The 21,946-nt window shown below is 44.9% G+C and overlaps 1 protein-coding gene across 50 annotated transcripts in view; it reads left to right on the top strand.

The window, feature by feature from the left end:
* The first annotated feature begins 1,526 nt into the window (after nt 1-1,526).
* The window catches only part of ST3GAL6 (ST3 beta-galactoside alpha-2,3-sialyltransferase 6), an 85,410-nt gene continuing 64,990 nt past the window's right edge, over nt 1,527-21,946 (top strand). For 5 of the 50 annotated variants that reach the window (XR_011429344.1, XR_011429345.1, XR_011429342.1 and 2 more), the window contains exons 1-3: nt 1,528-1,899; nt 13,816-13,942; nt 20,362-20,517. Coding sequence is in view for 13 of the 50 variants with exons in the window: in XM_070243942.1 (XP_070100043.1) it covers nt 1,543-1,899; nt 13,816-13,942; nt 20,362-20,517 (640 nt within the window). In the remaining 37 variants the exon portion in view is untranslated. Of the gene's footprint in view, nt 1,900-1,994; nt 2,315-2,660; nt 2,747-7,505; nt 7,609-13,815; nt 13,943-20,111; nt 20,253-20,361; nt 20,518-21,946 lie in introns of those variants that run through there. The other 45 variants (XR_011429341.1, XR_011429348.1, XM_070243940.1 and 42 more) reach the window with 33 other exon arrangements.

The following is a 21,946-nucleotide window of genomic DNA, read 5'->3' as shown; positions in this document are numbered from 1 at the left end:
AGGGCTGTCTCCTCCTTCCTGGCCCTCCTCCCCCCACCTTATTAGAATACATCCACAAACAGGCTGAGTCAAATAGGCTTACATCGTGAAAACATTTCCCCAAAACAATGATCAAAAACACTGTCCCAGAGAGGCTAACACTCTGTAATCCCATGCTCAATTTTGCTTCATTTTTTACCACCTTCCACAGGAATTCAACATTTTTACATAGTTGCAATCGTGTGCCCATAGGATAATGTATCCTGCATTTTAAAGCAATTAATGTTACACAGGTGAAAAGCCCCTGCCCCAGATAGTTACCTAGTGGGGTGATATCCTGGAAAGCAAGCTGGTTTAGGTCCCAGGTGCTTTCATTTGCATCATGGCTCCAGTCTGGGCCGTATGACCTTGGGCACATTGCTTAACTTCCTGCTTCTGTTTCCTTATTTCTAGGGTGCTATCATTCTGGCTTGCAGGATGGGTGAGAGGAACAGATATGCTGCATGGAGGGTAGGTGATTCCCGGTGGCAACGACTGCTAGTTAACATTCTCACTTCCTGAATTGATGGTTTTTGTGACAAGCACTGCCCTGAGAATTCTTCGTCATCATCCATTTTAATCCTCCCAACAGGCCTGAAGATATGTTGTATTATCTCACTTTCCAGGTGACAAAAATGAAGTACGCTGAGGTGAAGTCACTTGCTCAAGGTCACACAGCAGGCCCCTGGAGGAGGCGGAATTGGAACCAGGTTAGGGTGAACAGTGTCTTCTTGGCCACACTGAGCATGAAGCAGCAGAAAGTCACCTAAGAACACTGGGTGGCTTCTCCCCTTAGCACGTGACTTGGCAGTTCCAAAAATCCCGGGAAAGCCAGAGGGGGTGCACTGTACCACTGGTCTAATTCTGAAGACCGTGAGTGGGAGAAGGATAATAAGGAACTTAGGGGAAACTAAAAGCACAAAGTAACCTCAAGAAAAATTGGCCCAGATGGACAAATTCCCTAAGCATCTTTCACTACCCTGAAGTCCTAGGAGCCAGCTTTAAAACCCTGTCAGGGTTACTTCAACAGCAACTTGTAGAGAGGGAAAAGGCTAGAAATTTTCTGCACCCTCTGGGTTTTTTGTTGATTAGCAAAGCTGGGAGAACAGCCACTGCTGCCTCCCAGGGCTGTTGTTCAAACTGTCACAATTACAAGAAGGGCCGCCACAGGGGAAGGCCCTGGTTTCAGCGTGACCCCCCGGCCGCTGTGAGCACAGCCAAGGCCGTGGCTCTTCTCTCTGGGTCACTTGATTGGCATGTGATCATGATGCTGGCAGCCCAAGGGCTGGAGCCATTCACTGAAGGTTGCTAGACAATGAATTATTTCACAAACACTGAAATCTAAAAAGTATTCAGAGCCATCCAAGTATGAAGACATTACTAATATATGCTTTTCTCAAGGGAAAGCGACTTCAACAAGAAAAAAAATACACGTCCCACCTTCCTTCTTCTCTCTAAAACAACATTCCCTCCAAAAGATAAAAACCTCTAACACATTTGTCCTTGAAAGGCAGAGCCCAGGAAATGGGGAGCTCTCTGAACACTCCTCCATTTCTGCTAGGGACCATCCGCCCGCGCCGCCTCATGTCACAGGAGGCCCCGCCTCGTGTCACAGGAGTCCCCGCAGCGCCCAGCGAATGTGTTTACTTCTGCCGCCAGCCCTGCGGGGCAGGGGAGACCGGCCGCCTGCCCCTCACTTTCGCCCCTGCACTTTTCCAACCAGACCGGGCGGGATGGGAGTGTCTTCTTGGCTGTGCAACTCGATCCTCCCACCTTGTCCTGAAGCCACCCGCCGCCTCTGCCCGGCCCGCCCCTCGTGGTGATTTTCCTGTCCCGGCCGCCCCGGGAGGGCGCGCGGCTGGAGTCCGCCCAGCCCCAAAGGTAGGGGCTGCGCTCCTGCTCCTGCCCCCGCCCCGGACCGGAGCCCCCGGCCTCCTCGCGCGCTGCGCCTTCCTCGGCGGGCTCCGGGGCGGCGCGGCCACCGCGCATCCGCGCCGCCGGCGGCAGGAGGAGCCTCCCGCGGCCCCGGGGGCGCTCGGCGCAGTCGCCTGGGGCCGGCCCCGGGCGCCTCGGATTTCGGGCGGCGCTGCGCACCCTGCGCCCGCCAGCTCCGGGACACCGAGTCGCGCCCGCGCCGGCCCGGCCCGCGCCCCGTCCTCCGGTTTCCGCCGGCCCGAGGCTGCGGCGCCGCGGGAGAGCAGCGGCCGGAGCGCGGCGAGCGGAGCGCGGAGCCGGCGCCCCTGCGGGCTTCGCGCCCGGCCTGCGGCACCCCTGCCCCGCGGCTTCGCCTTGCAGGGTGAGGCGGGTGGGGTGCGGGGGCACCGAGTGCCCGGCCCTGGTCGGGGCGGCCTGGGGTCCGTGCCGCGCGGCCCCTGCGCTGGGTCGGGGTGGGGCCCGCCGGGCTGGCCGCCCCTCCGCGCACCCTCCGGCCCCACGGGCGTTGCGCGCGCTCGGCCCCCCGGGCTGGGGGTGGAGGCAGCGGACGGCGGAGCGGGACCCCCGCGCCAGCCCGCGGAGGGCGAGGGGCGCCGGGAACCGGGGACCCGGCTCGGGCCCCCGCTTTGCTCTGATCGCCGGGGAGCTGGGGCGCTGGAGGGGCCGAGGAGTGACGGGCTCCTCGCTCTATTGTCTTCTTGTAAAAGGGTCTGGGAGAGCAAGGGCGAGGGATCTGGAAGGTTCTCGTCTTCTACCTTGGAAAAATTTCGGAGAAACCCTTCTTCCCGCCACGGTAGGATCAGAGCTAACAAACAAGCACCAGGGGGTGGGGGTGGAGGTGGGGGCGGCGGCAGGACCTGCGGTGTGGCGTGCCCTGAGCGGTCGGGATGAGGGGGCACCAACGGGTCACGCCAAGGCCGCTGGCTGCGGAGCTTCCCTGCGAGCTCAGCCAGCTTCTTGTGTGCTATTTGGCTTAAAAGAAAATGTATAAACTACCATCTCCAGAAACAAAAAAAAAAACCCAAAGCGCCTTCCTTGAGGATCTTGAGTAGGAGGGCCGGGGAGGGCGGATCGGGGGTCTCTGTTCAGAGGGAGTACTGAAAGACTGCGTGGGAGTGAGGATGGGCGCCCGCGTAGCCCGGCCACACCGGCCGCAGACTCTAAACCCAGAGGCACATGTGCGTTAGGAGGGTCCTCCGGCACGGTCAGGGAGTCTTTGCGGGTGACCCCCGCGCCTGGGGGCCCCCGCCCGTGTCCACACTGCTCCTCGGGTCTACGATAAACGGCCGCCTCCGCTTGGCTAGCTGGATATTTCACTTTCTGGTCTTCAAGCTTCCTCTCCCAGCTGCGGATCTTGAAACTGTTTTTATTTACACGGAGAGGTTAAATATTTGGAAGAGCTGCCAGGTTATTTTCCGTCTGCAGGCATGCTGATTTAACATTTGTAAATCGGATTGTGTTGCTTCGTTTTCGTCTCACCAAGGACCGCTTTTCCTACCAAGACCTGCCGAAGAGACACGCTTAGATTATCTAGTTTGTTGTCTCTGAATAAGACTAATTGCCTCGGAAACACTTTAAATACGTAGTGGCAACTTTGGTTTGTAAGGAGAGAACTTTTCCAGAAACTTTGTATTACCCTGATCTGGCTTCATGTGGAAGAGGAGAGGAGGTCCCCATCCCTTGCCAGTGGGTTCCCTAGGGCAATGTTTTACCATAGTCCCTGAATGTCACAGTCCCTGATGGCACGCTGTCTTGTTAAAACGGTGCAGGAAAATGAGACTGCTCTTTTCACTACGTGTCAGTAGAGATGTTGGAAATATTCAATTTGTTGTTGTGCTCCAAATCAGTAAAAAATCTTTGAGTCTCAGAAAGTGCCATTAAAAGACATAGCATGAAAAAACTTCAGTCTGTCTTTTGTGAAAATTGTAATTCTCAAGTTTTCTCATTCTTTGTGGCAGCCATTTCCTTCTGTTGGAGGTATTTCTGTGTTCCACATCATTTAGAATGTTATGGGAGAGAAGTGAAATAATGCCATGCTTCCTCTCTCTCTCTGATAAGCATCATCTGCTAACCATGCAGATTACCAAGGGGCTTCTGTGGAAGTTACGATTCCATCCAGTGATCTAACGTGTTCTAGGTGATACTTATCAAGGAGGTGAGGAAGCACGAAGGTCCTGTGGCAGCCACTCTGCTCCCCAGTGTGTTCACGTGTGCTAGTTTATTAAATATTCCCAACAGCCCTATCAGACAGGAATGTTTAGCCTCACTTTATAATTTAGAAAAGTGAGACTGCTCTAGGTTACATGCCTTAGAATGGATCGTGTGAGGGTGTGCTTCCCTGGTGTCTTATTCCACCCCAGGAGGCCACCGTAGCACACATTCCTCACAGATTCTTCTATTCCTTGTGCTTATCTTTCTCCTTTCCCTTGCACGTGCTCAGCTTATATATCCCTTGATCATCATATGCTTTCCTAATTGCCCCTCAGGCTGGGCTTCTGAACAGGGAGTCTGTGTACTTTGTCTGCTTTTCCTTCTGACAGCTTCAGACTTTCCCCAGTTAGGTATCTTCTGTCTTCTCCATGTCTCTGACGTGCCACTTAGCTGTGCTGTGTCTGGCCAAATCCACGAGGTTATGTTATCTCCAATGGGTTGTGTTCCAAAAGTTCTTTTCATCCTGAATATGTTTTTACTGAAGTTCCTACTCATCCTTCTTGCCTGGAAGAAGTCTTCCCAGGGCTCTGTCCCCACCCTAACTAACAGCTGGAAGTAACCTCTCTCCTATCCATCCCGACTACGGTGGGTAACAGCACACATCTCGGGTTCTAAGTGAAGCTTTGTGGGTTAAAACTAGCAAAGTGTTTGATTTGGAGTGAGCTTGGTGTATGGAATAGAGTGGATGCCTTGGACATCACAGCGTCTCAGTAGGAAACTGTATTTATGGTTCCATATCAGGTGTCAGGAGCACCGTTCCCTCACCATGGTGGGGTAGCAGGAGTTTCTTCTCCTGGGGGTGGCTCCCCAGCACTGAATCAGCACTAGTGTCTCCGACCTGCTGAGGAACTTGGCTGCCGTATGGCCGGACTAAGAAGGGATGAGATTCTGGGAGTGGGGTTGTGAGGGTAAAAGAGTAAGGAGCAGTCGGGTCTGAGTCTCTTCCCCGTGTCCATATTTCTTCTTCTTGAAGAGCTTTTGGTCACCCAGGGGGAATGGCCAGCTTGCTGTTTCCTGCCACAACCTTCGGCTTCTGACCAGGGGCTTTCCTCTTCCTGGTCCACTGGGAAGAGAGGGTGGAAAGCACCCAACCCTGAGGAAATTATGTTGTCATAAGCACTGAAAAGCTGAGTGGAAAGGTTCTCTTCTTCCCCGTTTTCTCTTTTCCTCATTACACCTAAGACAAATGCTCAGTTGGCGTTATTTTGTCCAGAAGCATGTGATGCTGGTCTGTGAGGATTCTTTGAATGTCGATTTACTTTTTATCTGGTTGGGAATGGAGATGAGGAGAATGAGACCTCCAGATGACGAGATGGCAAGGAGCTGGAGATTCCATCCGGGATCAGGGTCCCTCCCACCTTCCTCAGGTTGTGGAAGCACGGCTGTGGGTCACGGTCATGGTGCTGCAGGTGGGGGCAACAAAGGAGCAGAGAGTGGTTTTGCGGTGGATCTGGGGTGACTTTCTGTGTGGTCGTCTTTAAGGTGGGACCTGAGATTCAACCAATATTTACTGAGTATTCACCATGTAACAGGAGATGTTCTAGGTGCTGGGGCAGGGTGGGGGTGGGGCATGCAGCGTTGAACAAAACAGACAGAGCCCCTGCTCTTATAGAGCTTATGTTTTTGTGGAAAATGGAGTCAATAAACAAGACAAATAAATGAAGATAGAATGAATGTTACAAAGACAGTCCAGCGTGGGGGTGTGCTAAAGAGGGGCTGAGGGAAGCCTCTCTAGAGGACCCAGAGGGCTTCTCTGAGGAGGTGATTTTGTATTGAATATAGTTGACATGCAATATTGTATTAGTTTCAGGTGTATGATGTGGTGATTCAACATTTATTTGTGTTACAAAATGATCACCCTGATAAGACTAGCTGCCATCTGTCGTCATATAAAGGTGCTATGATATTGTTGACTGTATTCCCTAGGCTGTACCTTACATCCCCCGGACTCATTTATTTCATGACTGTAAGTCTGTCCCTCTTATTCCCTTCATCTGTTTCCCCCTTCTTCCCACTCCCTCTTCTCTGGTGACCACCACTTTGTTCTCTGTATCTGTAAGTCTCTTTCTGTTTTGTTTGTTCATTTGTTGTGTTTTTTAGATTCCACATATAAGTGAAATCATAGGGTATTCTTCTTTCTCTGTCTGCATTATTTCAGTTAGCATAATACCCTCTAGATCCATCCATGTTGTCAAAATGGAAGGATTTCATCCTTTTTTATGGCTGAGTAATATTCCATGGTATATATACACCACATCTTCTTTCTCCATTCATCTACTGGTGGATACTTAGTGGCTTCCATATCTTGGCTATTGTAGATATTTCTGCAGTGAACACAGGGGTGACTATATCTTTTCAAATTATTGTTTTCATTTTCCTCGGCCAAATACTCAGAAGTGGTATTCCTGGATCATACGGTAGGTTTATTTTTAGTTTTTTGAGGAACATTCTAAGGAGGTGATATTTGAACCAAGATGGGAATGATGAGAAGGAGCCTGTCAAGCGAAGAGCAAAAAGAAGAGCATTCTAGGCAGAGAGAACAGTGACTGCAAAGGCCCTGAGGCAGGAATGAATTGGGAGTGTTTGGAGGACTTAGAGCCGAAGAAGATTGCAGCGGGGGAGAGAGGAGGAGGTGGAGCTGGTGAGGCAGGCAGGCAGGCGGGCGACAGCATTTGTGAAGCCTTCAAGGCTTAGAAAGGAGTTGGAACTGTGTTTTAATTAGAATGGGATGCCATTGGAGAGTTTAAGTTAAAGACTAACTCAGTCTTCACCGAGTGGGCAATGAGCTTTCCTGTTTGTCTCTCTCTTTCTCTCTCTCACACACATTTTCACTCTCAGTTGGTTTTTCTTCTCCCCATTACTTGGCCATCCCCAGTTTCCTCTTCCTGGTCCTGGGCCAGGGCAACAGAGAAGCGGGGCTCAGAGAACCCTGGACAGTGCTTCTCTCATCCTCTGAAATAAATCCATGTTCTCACTTAGACTCAGCTTCATACAGAAAACTCTCCATCACCAGCCCCGATGTCTCAGCCTCTCTGCAGAATGAATATCTAGTTGTCTCTAAGAAGTCTCTGGATTAGCTGGTGGTATCTGAAACCAGATAGGAAAAATTAGTTATCTAGTCAAATCGATCACAGTTGGTATCTTTTGCAAGATAAGGATCATCGCAAGAGGCAACATTCTCAGTAACACAGAGGCCTCGCCTCTCTGAGCTCTGGCTCCCTCTCCCAGCCTGCGTCTGTGCAGGCTGCTGTGGGAGCTCGTGCTCTTGTTAGAGTGGGTTTCAGCGGAAATGCGTAGGTCGCTTGTCATATTAGAAATTTCATTTCTGTTGGTGCTGTGGAGGATCTTGGCAGTCTTCAAGTAGCGCTTGAATCTTGCAAGCTTAGGTCCAAGTTGATATCTCCTGGTAGCGCCGGTTTATCTGAAACGGACTGTTTTTATCAGGTATCCTTTGATTTCAGGGCAGCTCGGTACTCTCTGGGGAGGCCAGGTACACTCCTTAGAGAGAAAATTGTTTTTGAGATTCTTTAGCCAGATGCCCTGCTCATTTATTAACTTACACTTAATGTAACTAAATAACTCGCTTTCGGTTTTTTGTGCCTGTTTCTTCCTGCTTGATAAGATCTGGAGCACGTTTCTATTTGAGAGGGCACTGCCTGTGTCTCATCTTGTTCTCCTGTGTCCTCTGTACCTGGTGCACTGTCCAGAACATTGCAGATGGAGCAAACATCTGCCAAATGACTCGTTCAGTGTCCGTGGATTAACCCACCATGTTAATACGTTTGCTCAGCTGTAACATCTTTGCAACTAACTGTGAGGATTATCCATTTATCATCTCAACAACTCTACCCCCGGAGAAACCAGGTGAAAGATGAGTTCATCCCTGTGTGTTTGTGCATGTTAATTAAGCCTCTGGTTTAGGAAAGTTTTTTTCCTAAAAATATTATAGTGTACATTTGCTGAGAAGTAAAATACCTTGTATAAAAACGAGACAAGTAAAAGGTACATAAATGTCATCAGATGGATATTCTCGAATTCACTTTCATGTACAGTAAGCTGTCAGTACAGTTTCCTAAATCATAATTTATGATTGTTTGAGTTGAGCTAGTCAGACTTGTGGTTATATTACTGAGGAAACAAGTATGTCAAGAAATGAAAAACAAAATCTTTTCTCTCTTTAATAGTGCAATGTCTGGGGGGGGAAGGGGCACATGTGCACGCCGATGGATGGAAATTAGACTTTGGGTGGGGAACACAATGTAATACACGCAGAAGTCGAAATATAATGGCGTACACTTGAAATTTATCTAATGTTATAAACGAATGTAACCTCTATAAAAAGTTACTTAAATTGTGCAACATCTTTACTCCATGATTGCACCCACTGCAGTAGGCAGAGATTTGTGTTGCTTAAGTTCCAACACTTATTATGATATTTCTTAGGTTTTTATTAGATATCATTTAACCTGGTTTGAGACACAAACAAGTGCCTGGGGATGAAAGCTCTCGTCGCAAGAGTGCCAGACCTGGAGGAGTAGGGGAGCAGGCCTGGCCCAGGGGGCTGGGGTGGGTTGCAGAAGAGAGGTCAGCCTAGCTCTGGCTAAGACGCATAGTGACAAAGAATGAGTCTTCAGAGGCTTTCTCTTGGTTGATAGAGATATTCTGTATTCATATTTTGAAAATTCTAAATATTTAAAGGTTCTGCCTTTTAGATTTGTATTTTCCTGTCCTGCAAGAACCTGATGCTCTATGAACACGGCCTTCTTGTCTTTGAGCTGATTTCACGGAGTCCCCTCTCCCAACCCCATCAGATTCTAGTCCTCAGAGAGGTTATTGCCCCACTGTTTCTGACAGCTTGCGGGAGTTTCCTTTTAGGAAATGTTCTACTGCAAATGTTTAGGCCAGCACCACAGAAGGTGCTGCTTTTATTAAAATAATAAAATAAAATATAAAACAAAAATAATTAAAAAATATAATAAATGAAATAAAATTAAATTAAGTGCTTTTATTAAGCTCTGTACAACCCTTTAGTATGTAAGAGTCCTTCAAGAGTTAAGGGATAGAGGAGACAGAGGTGAGGGAACATGTACATTTTCTCTGTTTACCGCAGAGCCAGAGAATAAAAAGAGGTCATATTGATTTTTTAAAAATTCCTTGACTCTTGTTTATGGGCAATATAAAGTTAATATAAAGTATAGATAATATAATAATACTTAGATGTAATATAAAATTGTAAAACTGCATTTAAAAATTGGAAAATAAGTTATCCAGGTGCCTTTAGATGAGAGCAACAGGATGATGACCCAGGCCTTCAACCGTGAAGGGGTTTTCAACTGCTTTTCAGCAACGGCGATTAAAGTTATAATTTTACTTAAATGATAGATTCTGAAAGTGAGAGGAACTTTCTGTTGTGAATGTAAATGATCTTTGTGAGATAAAGGACACTGCTGTCAAAAGACTTCTGATATTTGGAGTCAGTATTTCAGGTCAATGTGAAAGTAAATTAGCTAATCTCTCTTGTTTGACCCCCACTTTGCTACAGACAGATGGGAAGTAACTGTTTTCTTTCCTAAGCAGGATGTTAAGAGATATGTCTACTTTCTGATCATGAAGTACCTGTCACTGTTTTCCAGATGCTGAATTTTGGGGAGGACAGATCTGGCCCACTTATAGCAAAAAAACTTTTTACAGATGTAGTGGGGAGAGCTCTCTGCTTTCACCATAAAATAGTATAATTATATTTTTATAAAAATTTTCTACCCAAGCTGTCCACCTGTGACCACCAATATTCTTGTCCATGCACCTTTTATAATAATTTGCCTCAAGCTTGATTTTCATTATGGAAATTTTTCTCCTATTCAAAAATCCAGAGAATTTCTCCCTGGTTTTGAAGTTTTCTGCCATCTCTCGTGCTAACTTCCTTTTTCCTGTCCCGTTGCATCTGCAGCCACTGCCAGCCTCCGGGCTTCAGCATCCATTCTTTCGACACTTAGTCCTCAGTCCTCTCTTCTTCTGCTCGGCATCCCACCATCCCAGCCAGATGATACCTGTGCTCGGTTTCCAGCTTCGTGGCTTACCCCTGCAGGACTCTGAACAAGTTGCCTAACTGCTCTGAGCATCACTTTCCTTATCTCTAAATCTGAAATAATGTCCACATCACAGTTCTTATGATAATTAAAAAGAGAACACATATAAATAGTTCAGCAGAGTTTCTGCCAAATATCAAACATTTAATCAATGTTAGATGCTATTATTGCTATAACGCTATTATTATAGCATTATCGTAGCTCTTTTCTTCTTCATGTAGTTAAAATTAACTTTCTCCAGAAAATCTTTCTGTTTGACCGTATCTAGCTCTAATCTTTTCTGGAGTCTGTTTCCTCCTTAGCACTGACTTCACTTTGGACTCGATTAATCTACTCATGTTGTATTTCTTTAATTATTCAGTGAACAGCAACACATATTTGGGCCTCTCTCCTGTGCCAGGCACTATGCTATTTATAGTATAGGGGGCCACAGAGGAAGGATGTGTGCGTGTGTGTGTGTCTGCGTGCGCGCGCATGTGCACGTGGGCTTTTAGTGGAGATGGGGATGAAAATTTGTTGGTTGAATAGCACTATGAGTTTTTCAGAATGAATTAGGATGAGGAAGCAAAAAATATTCTCTTCAGTTGTCCATTAAACAACTTAACATCTTTGAGTTTTTAAAATATAGTTTAAAAAATATGAGAGTTATAGTTATCCCTATTCTTGAAACAGCTTTCCATGCGCTTCCTTTCTGAGAGCTCTTCTTTCCTCATCCAAACGCAGGGTGGTGGTAGAAAGGGAGCCCTCCTGGAAGAGCGGAATCTCAACAGATGATTCTAATGTGTGGCGGGGGTCGGGGGAAGGTTGGAGGCTAAGCGGGGCTCCAAGCAGCAGAACAGCATGATCAAGGCACTGAGGCGTGAAACAGCTCAAGTATGATGGAGAACTGCGCAAAGTTTGATGCTCTTAGAACATAATGTTCAAAGTCAAGCATTTCAGATGACGACACAGGAGAGAATTAGGTGTCAGCTTGATCAGACTCTATCTATGGCCTAGATGTTTACATCTCCCTCTAAGGCTGTGCACGTGGGGCTGGAGGTCCATAAGGACAATTTATAGCAGGCAGATTCTGCACATTGCTTCTGCAGTTGGACTTGGATTCTACTTGTGGCATGGAAGACATCTCTTCCATTTGCTGTTTTCGTAAGAAAATGTGAAACGTTAATTATGGTAATACATAATTGATGTTAGAGCTTTCATTTTTTAATAACCCCAGTGTTAAACATAGAAATGTTAAATATCACTTGAGACTTCTAAAGCATGGGATTCTATATGAAATTTGAGAGTAGAGCTGGGCTTCAACAGGACAGACATCCAAGGAAAACAGTCAGGAGAAGCCCTGCAGATTCATAGCCTGGGAGCTTTTGGTGCCTCCCTAGGACATTTTACACATTAGAAAGCCAAGTGCTTCTGTTCTCAGCTTCATCTTCTGTAATTATGTGCTGGATAATTTGTATGTAAAGTTTTGATCAGTATTTGATTTTTATTTCTTTGTTTGCTTTGCAATTAAATTTTGGCTTCCTTCCCCTCTCCACTCCCATTTTTAAGGCATCATTCATTGTTTATTATGTCAATATGTTATTCAGAGCTTATGCAATATCGGACATTGAATGTCTGAATTATATTTGATTCTAGAAAATCTTATACGATTTTACTCCAAAAATATGTTTGCTACTAAGTTTGAGTTGTGTCCAGTATATTTTAGCTCTCTCTTTTGTTTTAACTCTCTCTTGCTTGGAAATTAAGCAATAGGATCCAAAATACTCTAACCACAAGAACTTGCAATTCCCAGAGAAGAATTAGAGGTGAAAGAAAAACACTGGAACTTACTGGAAATGTAATTAGCCTGAAAATGGAATGTGTGGGAGAGGTCTGCATGCAGGCTAGGAAAACAGAGGGCAAAGCAAAAGTGTCTTAATATGCTCCCAGCAGAGCTGAGGCGGGAATGTTCCCTCCATGTGGGTCTGTGCTTATCAAACAACTTTTAGCGCTCGTGGATTTGCTAATCTGCCAGTTCAAATATATAGACTGCTTGGTATTCCCATTTTTCTCATTATAAGTGAATTGCTTTGGCATTTCCAGTTACACACCAGCCTCCTAGGAGTTGAACATCTCAGGTGAACTGACTGCTCCAGGGTCTGGACCAGTAGGGCTGAGTGGCCAGCTCTTGGATTGTGGCTCCTCCCAGGTAGTGGTCCTCCTTGAGGTTCTACCTAGGATTCCAAGACCTCTATTTCCTGGACAGCTCCATCTTCTCTAATGTCTTTTAAAGTGGAGTTTTCATGGAAATATGTCAGATATGCAGAGGACTACACAAACCATGTAAGTGTGGTTTGACACATTTCTCCCAGTGAACACACCCGTGTAACCTGCCTCCAGATGAAGAACTAGAGTATTTCCTGCCCCAGGAGTGCACACGTGCTCCACCCAGTCATGGGTCCCCTCCTTAAATGTAGCCACTGTTCTGACTTTCACCACCACAGAGTAATTTTGTTTTCTGTTTCTCTTTAACTTGAATTAGCACCCAGGTATTCTGAGTGGCTCTGGAGCATGAGTTCTTCTGGCTAAGGGTGAGGACTGGGCACCCCAAGAAGGATATTTTAGGTTAGATTGTGTCCCCCAAAAAGATATGTTGAAATCCTAACCCCCAGTACTCCAGGATGTGACCTTATTTGGAGATAGCATCATTGCAGATGTAATCAATTAAGATGAAGTCATGCTGGAGTAGGGTGGGCTCTCATCCGATATGACTGGTGTCCTTATCAGAAGCATCCATGTGAAGACAGGGTCACAGGGAGAACACTGTGCAAAGATGGTGGGCTGGAGTGGTGCATCTGCAAGCCAAGGAATGCCAAGGAGTGCCAGCAAACCACCAGAATGTAGAAAGAAGCAAGGCAGGATCCTCCGTGTCAGGTTTCCGTGGGAGCAGGGCTCTGCCGACACCTTGATTCTGGACTTCTAGCCTCCAGACTGTGAGACAGTACCCTTCTGTTGTCGTAAGGCCCCCCGTTTGTGGTGCTTTGTTCTTGCAGCCCTGGGAAATGAATGCAGAGGGTCTGCGGGGGGCCTGCTGCCCTGGCCTCTCCCTCTGCATCCCCAGGTGGTCCTGGAATTGCCCTGGCTACACCCTGTCCAAGCGGCTCCCATCTGGACTGGCTCACAGAGCGCCCTCTCTTGCCCCTGGCTGATCCATATCTGTGATGTGCCCTGTAGGAAGATAGAGGTTCCATTACCATTTTGTGGCTTTTTCTTTATTTCTTCACTGCTCTTCACTAGCGTTTTCAGACTCAGCCAGTTTGGCCTCCTGACACATCCCAGACCGACCTTGCCCATCAGCCCTCCGAGTCGTCCCCTCATTGCCCACCTGGGCCTCTGCTGAAGGCATCCTCACCCATCCTTAAGACCCACACTGGGGCCACATCCTCCGTGCAGCTTTCCCAAGTTCCTCTGGTCCAGAATCATCTTTGACAGGGAAAAAAAAGTCAAACTTAATTTTTTAAATGAAATCCATATTTTCAAATGGTATGGCTTGTTGTGAATAAAGGTTTCGTTTTGCTGTACTTAGGCATGTCAGAGATCAGTTGAGAACATGAAAAAGCCCTCGGATCAAACAGCAGCCCAACAATTAGGCCTGTTGGTAATGAGAAACTATGCAGAGCAGATGAGACGACCGAGTTCTTTCTTCAGCAAAGGTTGGTTTTAAACTGCCTCACAACGCACCTGTGTTTTATTCCGGGCTGAGTTTCTGGTGTTAGGAGACACAAGGACCGCACTGTTATGAAGTCCCCAGGGTGACTCCACAGCTTCAGGCCACTTCCTGCCCTCTTCTCCTGTGGCCTTGCTTTGGGACCGAGGGCCTCACTGGTGGCTTTGTCTTAAATGCTCTTTGCGTGGCCATGTCCCTTAGCCTCCTGTGTCTGTAGGCTGGTGCAGCTGTCGCGGGCCTGTGCGCTGCTGACCTGTCCCGTGCTTTCCGTAAGAAGCCATTGCTTACTGCCGGTCACTATGGTGAGCTTTATGTAGTCCTAGTTTTGGTTTCTGTTCTATGTGATTCCTTATTCTCTTGCTAAACCTCTTTCAACTTCTCCTTCCTGCTGTTTATACTATATATTTTTCCCTTTGAGGGAGAATGCAAAAAAAAAATTGCATGTTTAAGCTAATCCTATATTCTGTATAACATACATATTGTGTAATTGGAAAATGATAATATAATGTACTTTGAACCTGTAGTTGAGAGGTTAGACTGAGGCAAAAGGTTATGCTTGGTGTGTTTCATTGTCTGTATTTCGATGTGTGGCTCTGTGCACTTGCCTCTGTACCTGTCTGCTCTCAGCTCAGACAGTCCCTGCACCCTGACATCTTGTGTCATCTGATAGATGGGTGATGCCTTTCTGTGTAGGATGGATGGATGGACAGATGGATGAGTGGATGATGGAGCTGCTCCATCTGCTTGGCCAGTTCTTTCACTGAACTCCTGGTAGGGTAAATTTCTGTTGAGTTCAGGGCTGCTTCCTGAAGCCTGGGAGGGTTTCCCTAGGTCCAAGAGGATTTCTTGGGCTGGAAGCCAGGGATCTAGAAGAAGGGATATCTCCTTGGCTTGCCTATGGAATGTGCTCCAACAGTTGGCTAGTTGTTTGTGAAATGGGGCCGAACGGTCCAGCTCCATAGTGGCCCCCAGTGTGGAGTTACTTCTCTCAGTGGAAACCCACACTCCTTTCTTCGATTGCCTTCTTGGGGATGTGTCCGCCTCTGTAGAAATCTACTGGAAGAGACTTTTCCCCTCCTTCCGAGGAGAAATGCCTCTTTTCAGATTTCCCTTCGCGTTGTCTAGACTAGGTGCTTTTATAGTGTAAAGAATGCAGCCATTCGTAAACAGTTATCCACATTCTAAAACGTCTGCTTTGTGAGGTTTTCTCTGATTCTTGTTTATAAAAAATAATGTTAGAGGTATAGGAATCCTGTAGATGGGTCTTCCCATATTTGTGGGCTTGACTTCAGTTTGCACTTGATAATAAACCTGGATACGGTGTCCTTGAGCTAAAATTTTCTGTGAATGTAAACAGATGATTGTTTTCACCACACTGTTTATAGATCTAACACTTCAGAGTCAAAGACTAGGTGTTTTATTGCTCCGTTTCATTGTCTGCCTTCTCAAACGTTACCTCTCGCGCATAGTAGGCACTGCCCACTCCCTTGATTCTAAAGAGAGATTTTGTTATCTTTCTGTGGGTTGTGCCCTGGCTTATTTTCTGGCCAGAGCACAGAACAAAGCATTCCAGAGAAACCTGCGTTTGTTTATCTACTTGCTCCAACCCTCTGACTTTTCTGCCCAGTTCGTGTGGTTATCAGGAAGGGAAACTGGCTGTATAAGACTCACTCTGTGTCTGCTTTCTCTTCAATATGTTTTCAACAGGAGTACTATAGATTCACTTAACTAGGAATTTATTTTCTAATTTAAAATACTATTAACTTTCAGAATCATAGTATTTTAAATATCTAGGTATTTTTATACAACTTGAATTATCAAAGATTTATGTTTTAGAAAAAAACTCTTTCAAAGTGAAGTTTGAATTCTGAAGTATTTCTAGCATTTTGTAAGATTCACTGTCTTAGTAAAACTGTTTTTTCTAGATTGAAAAAAAGAGATTTGGCTCCAAAATGACATTTAGATAAGCAATTCTCTGAGAACAACCTAAATGTCTGCTTGTAGCAAATGGATAACTTTGTGCCATTTGGTGGATAAAATTCTCTACAGAAGTTCAAGAGAATGAAACACACGTTTCTGCAGCAATGTGGATGGACCTCAAAGCACAAATTTCAGAATATTATGTATTTATTATGTAAACATTAAACATCACTTAAAACAGTCATATAACCTACAATGTTTGTGAATGTGTGTGTGTGCATGGGTGTGAATAAAGAGTGGACTGGCATTCTGTAGAGTTCCCGATAGTGGTTGCCTCTGGGAGAAGAACAGGGTAGAGTGGGGAACATAAGTCTACATTTAAAAAATTCCCCTAGAAGACACGGTTATTTTGCTTAATGGGTTCATGGCATTTGTTATTATTAACATTTGAACTTCTATTAACATTTTTGTAATAAAAAAATTACAATTTTGTAATAAAAAAATTCCCATGTACTGTTTCCTAATGAAATAGGTTCCAGCCAGGAACCATACCTTTATCAAGACTCTGGAAATGAGACTAAAGCTACACTAATACGTCTGTATTTCATGATGTCCTTCTGTGAAAAATGAAAATTGTCAGAATGATCTGGAACACGAGGAAAGCTCCAGGTTGACCTGGCTCCTGAGAAGCTATGCCAGCTGAGAGACTGAGAATAGAGACCCTGGCAGCAGACTGGAGGCCAGACCCTGGCTTGACACCTTCTAGCTCTGAGACATTGGACAAGTCAACTTCTCGAGGCCTCGGTTTCCTTATCTATAGAATTAGGATAACTGTGCTTGTCTCAGCGCTGCTGTTAGGATTGTGTGAGTTTGTGCCTGTAGAGGGCATGCAGAAAAGATTAGCTGTTATTATTTTCACCATCCGTCCTACTGTCAGCAGCCTCAATTCTTCCAGTGCACTCTTTTCATTCTTACCTCAGAATCTTTGCAAATGCTGTTTCCTCTGCCTGGAATGCTTTCCACCCTATTTCATCTGGTTAACTCCTTCTCAGAGAAATTCTCTAAGAACTCTCTCAAATTCTTCAGAGCAGCTCCCTGTCCTTCCCCACCCAGGTCACTTCTAGTCATACCATGATTGTAATTTAGTCATTTCTTAGGAACTCCTTGCTAATTTCTGCCTCTTTCCTGGATTGTAAACTGTTTTTCTTCTGTACTACTGTACGTTCAGTGCCTAGGACAAGTGGGAAATTGTTTATTGACTAAATCAAGAAAGTTGTAGTAGAAGGTGAAAATTTTCAGAGTTAATTTTATCAGGAAATGAATTTGACTCACTTTGCCTAAGGGGTTAACCTACCAGTGTTAGGAAGTAAATCTAGGATTATATGATTTCATAAAAAATATGTATCGCATGTATTGGCTTACTTGTATTAATAATTATAAGGTACCCCATATTCAGGTTTGCATCGTATTTGTAATTTGGCCTTAGAGGATCATCTGATGGATTGTAATATAAGTGTCGCCACATATTTTCGTTTGCTGTGGAGAGCAGGACAGTTTCCAACACCTTAATCTTAAGATTTGATATATGCCCCTCAGATTGTTCACCCCTGAGCTAACTCACTTCTTTCTTTTAAAGACAGCAACAGAGGGATTACCAAACAGGAGGTGACACTTCCCAGGGAGCAGAATAAGCTATGTTCCCTCAGAACAAACTGACACAATAAGCAGTTTGAGGAAAGGGCTTGTGTAGATCCGATGGAATGTTACCTACAACTTTTAAGCAAACTAAAACAGTAAACCCTTTGGAAGGGGGACTTTCAGAGTCAGAGAAAAGGCAGGAAATGAGTTCCCTCTTTGCTGTGATTTCATTTAGTCTGGGAGAGAAACCTAAGAACGCTTTAAAATTTGAGGACGGCCTGTGTGTGTTCAGATATTAGCATATTTTTCCAGGAAAGACGTCACATAGGATTTTGAACTGATTGAAAGCCCAAAGTTCTTACATATGTAAGGGAGCAGAGCCAATTATGCACAGGCAAGAAACGGGGACTTTCAAAGCATTGAAGGAAATTTTTATGACCCAGTTGGGAGGTGGGGAGGTGAAATTCAGGGCTAGGAAAATAATGGAAAGCTCTACATTGAAGAAAAGGAAGACTACAAATCGGGCCTCAGGAGACTCCCCCTCCCACCTTTGGAGACACGATTTTATAACATCAGTCACTGGAAAAATTACTTTATAGCCATATTTCCTCTCATCCTACTTCTCTGTTAACTGTAGTACACTGAAACCACAAATAATTGCATTTTGAATGCCAAGCATATATTTATTCATTCAATCGTCCATTCATTCATCAGAACACACTTATTTGCTTTCAATTATTTGCCAAGCTTAGAGTAAGAGCATCACTTTTTTTTTCATGGAAGTGAAACATCTCTTCTTTAGAATTGTGCAAAATTAGTTATCGTATGATGTAGGGGGCACTGCAAGATACCAAGATACAAACTTTTTTGGAAATTTGAATCTGTGGACTCATAAAACCGTGCTCATAACCACGTAAGCTATTTATTAATCATCCGCTCCCCACTCAGGGTGGGAGAGTACCTTGTAGTCATGGTCAGAAGACTCTGTGCCCTTAGGGAGGCAGTGGTTGAAATAACATTCTAATGCTTGTAATCAAACTACGTCCTGGACACTCGGGACCCACCATCTTGACCCACAGCATTGGCATCACTTGTGAGCTTGCTGGAAATGCAGATTCTCAGGCCCAGAGCTACTGAACAAGAACTGACATTTTTAACAAGGTGCTCAGGCGATGCCAATGGACGTTAAAGTTTAATAAGCACTGCTGTCCAAATCCCTCTCCAGTGGGCTTTAGAGCAGAATATCTTTAGTAAGGAGCAACTCATTGCCAAGAACGCAACCTGCATGATCTTTAGGAAACCTAAATAGTAGCAGGTTCCTCCGCACTGACCTCACACCTAAGTCCTTGACTGTGGCCGTCACTGGCCTTGGCTTAAACCCCAGTAACCTTCAGAAGCAGGCCAGTGCCCCTTCTCTAGGAAGGCTGTTCAAACACGAGAATGGGCTCTCTTGTTCCCTCCCTCAGTTAAGCTTCTCCAGGTGTAACTAAACCCATCCCGCAGCTGCTCCTGGTCTGCCATTGTTGAGGTTTCCTTACCAACCCATTCAGATGAGATCATCTTAAAGGACCCTTCCAACTTCAAAAGTGTGATTGCTGCTTTACTCCAGCTGGTAATAATAGTAGCCGGTAGAAGATGAGAGAAACCCAGGAGCTGTACTTGCCATACATTTAGGGAGAATGATTCTGAGGCACAAATTTATCATTATCCATAATTTCCTTAGGTTCAAAATTCCCTCTCATGGTGGATAATCCTGTTATAATAATAGCCACTAAAGAGCACAGCTCTGCTGATTTCCAAATGCGTCTTAGCGTTACAACAGTGAAATGCATATAGAAATAGATGAAAAGAAGCATTTTCTGTTTCTCTATAAATTTTAAACTTTTAAGAAAAAATTCCCTGTAATCCACAATTCCGCACATCAACTGATTTCATTTTTCTCTAATGCCTTTCAGTAATGTGTTGCACACACCTATATGTAACAGAAATAATCTCAGTGTCCTCAGCTTTTTAGAATCTCTCTTGGTAGAATCTAAATACTTTTTCATGTTACTATATGATTTCCATAATTAAGCATGATTATTTCCTTATTGCAGGACATTAGAGTTCATAAGTGGCTTCTGAAATAAAATATTGGCCATATTTTTGTGGGTTTTGCTTTTTGATATTTGTTTCCTAAGAATTTTTTTAAAAATAGCATATTTTCTACTAACACAAGAAATACAGAGCATGCGGTTTTTGTGTCGGGGTTAGTCTTGTGTAAAAAAAGCTGTACCAGGAGCAGTTTGAGTTGTTTTCCACATCTTTTGAGAAAGTGGCCCAAAGCACTTTCCCAGCTAGTTCCTCTTCCCTCCGGTGGCCCCGGCTTCCTTCCCCTCACTTTCTGCTGGATGTTTTTATTCTCTTGACCTCCTCCTCATGCTGCTCTCTCCCTGCCCTGCCTTCCTCTTCCGAGGGTGTCAGAGCAGCGCTCCTCTCCCCTCCGCAGTGCACGGTAAAGCTGTGCATGTGGGGAGAGAAGATGAACAGTAAGACCCGGTGCTGTCGTCACCCAGCTGCCTTGGATTAATTGAGCTGCATGCGTTGCTTTTTTCAAGGAGACTGAGCCGGACCCTGTGGATAACCAGTCATGAACTACTGGAATGGAATACGTGCTGCCCATTTTGCTGTTGGATTTGTTTGTTTGTTTGTTTTTGGTAATTTCATCATCCTGTAAAGCATTTTGGGAGGGGTCAGAAGTGAGTTTATTAAAATAGTGTTTTCATTAAAATTTCTTTAACGGCTTAAAAGTTTTCATGAGTAGCTGAGCCATTCTTATCAATGTGCCCTCCTTGTGTTTTATTTCAGCACTTGCAAAGGAAAAACCAGCACCACCCTCTGTCTTGGATAATTTCTGGGGGAGAGGCCCCAGCGATTTAGCAGAAGGCCTCCTGAGCCTCCCGCACCACCTCCTTCACCTTCAGGAAGAGAGGGCCTTTGGGGAACAGATTCCTAAACTTGCAGGTGAGCCAAAGCAACACTGCCATTGTCCCAGACCTCTCACATGTGAGTTTGAACACTTGAGATGCTCTTATACAATGTTTCCACCTCTGGCAGGTGACTTTAAAATACCCTCTCCTTCTTTGCATACGGCTGCCTGTTAGTTTCTCTCTTCCTAGTTTAACATGTGGCCAGAGGGCCTATGAGACTATTAATATAATCAAGGACTCTTCAGCATATCCCAAAGTCGAGCTATGGAAATTTTAAAAATTACTTTTATTCTCAGTCTGAGTGGGCCTCCTTTGGGACTCTTCTAAACCAATATGGAAATGAAAGAGTAAGAAAACTCTAAAGTTAAAACTGGAACATGTGCTCCACAACTATTGTAGAAACTACTGTTAACAAGCTGTGTAGCTTTGGGCATGGTGCTTGGCCTCTCTGGGCCTTGTTTTCTCACTAGAATGAACTCTAGTTCCATCTCTGCCATTAAATGCTGGGATTAATAATAATTTCATTAAAGTACCTTAGTATAATTTTTAAGTGTATTCTCCTTACCATTCCTGGAACTCCAATGTATAAATTTTAAGACACCAGTTTAGAAATTTGTTCTGAGAAAGCTCTGGAGCTCAAACATCCACCAGGATTTAGCTCCATGTTTTACCCATGAATCCATAGTCTTTCTGATTTGTTAAGGTTCATCAGAGAACAATTATTCTACTAGAAAATTTGTTACGTCACTGTTTGGTTTGGACATCGTTTTGTGAAGGACACATTGACTGAGAACATTGTGCGTTAGTGGTGCTGGCAAATTTGGACAGTCACAGTGGGTTTGGCATTTAGTCCTTAGGAATCTCCTGAGGTCTTCATTGTTATGACTGAGATTATTCACGAGATTATTCAGACATCTTAATTTAATGGAATCTGGGCTATAATCATCTTGGTGATTTGTGGAACTGCTTTTCCTGTCAATCTTTACATCTCCTGGCATCAAGAAGATGGAAATATTTTGAGTCTTTATAGCATACTGGTGAAGAGCATGGATTCTGGTGTGTGCGTGGGTTCAAATCCCGGCTCCACCACTTACTACTTGGGTATCCTTGGGTACATTGTAATTTCTCTGTGCTTCAGTGTCTTCATCGCATGATAGGGATGACAATAGCACCTTTCTTTAAGGTTGGTTTTGAGGATTAAAAGAATTATACATCAAAGGACTTAGAACAGTTCTGTGATGTAAGTGTTCAGAAAATTCCAGCTATTTTGCTTGCCGTGTGTCGCAGTGTTTGTTCTTCTGCCCCATTCTCCAGTCTCCGGCTGACAAATCCTTACCTTGTTAGACATTGCTGATTGATCCCGGTGCTCACTTCTGAGCCTACAACACAGTATTTGAATCCTTCTCAACATTATAAGGGATCCAAATCAGAGTGTAAGATGAAACCTGTCTGCCAACTCAGAT

The sequence above is a fragment of the Equus caballus genome, chromosome 19 (genome assembly GCF_041296265.1).
Source record: "Equus caballus isolate H_3958 breed thoroughbred chromosome 19, TB-T2T, whole genome shotgun sequence".
In the NCBI taxonomy this organism is placed as follows: Eukaryota; Metazoa; Chordata; class Mammalia; order Perissodactyla; family Equidae; genus Equus; species Equus caballus.
The sequence above is the reverse complement of the archived record's forward strand: the minus strand, read 5'-3'. Positions and strand labels throughout refer to the sequence as shown.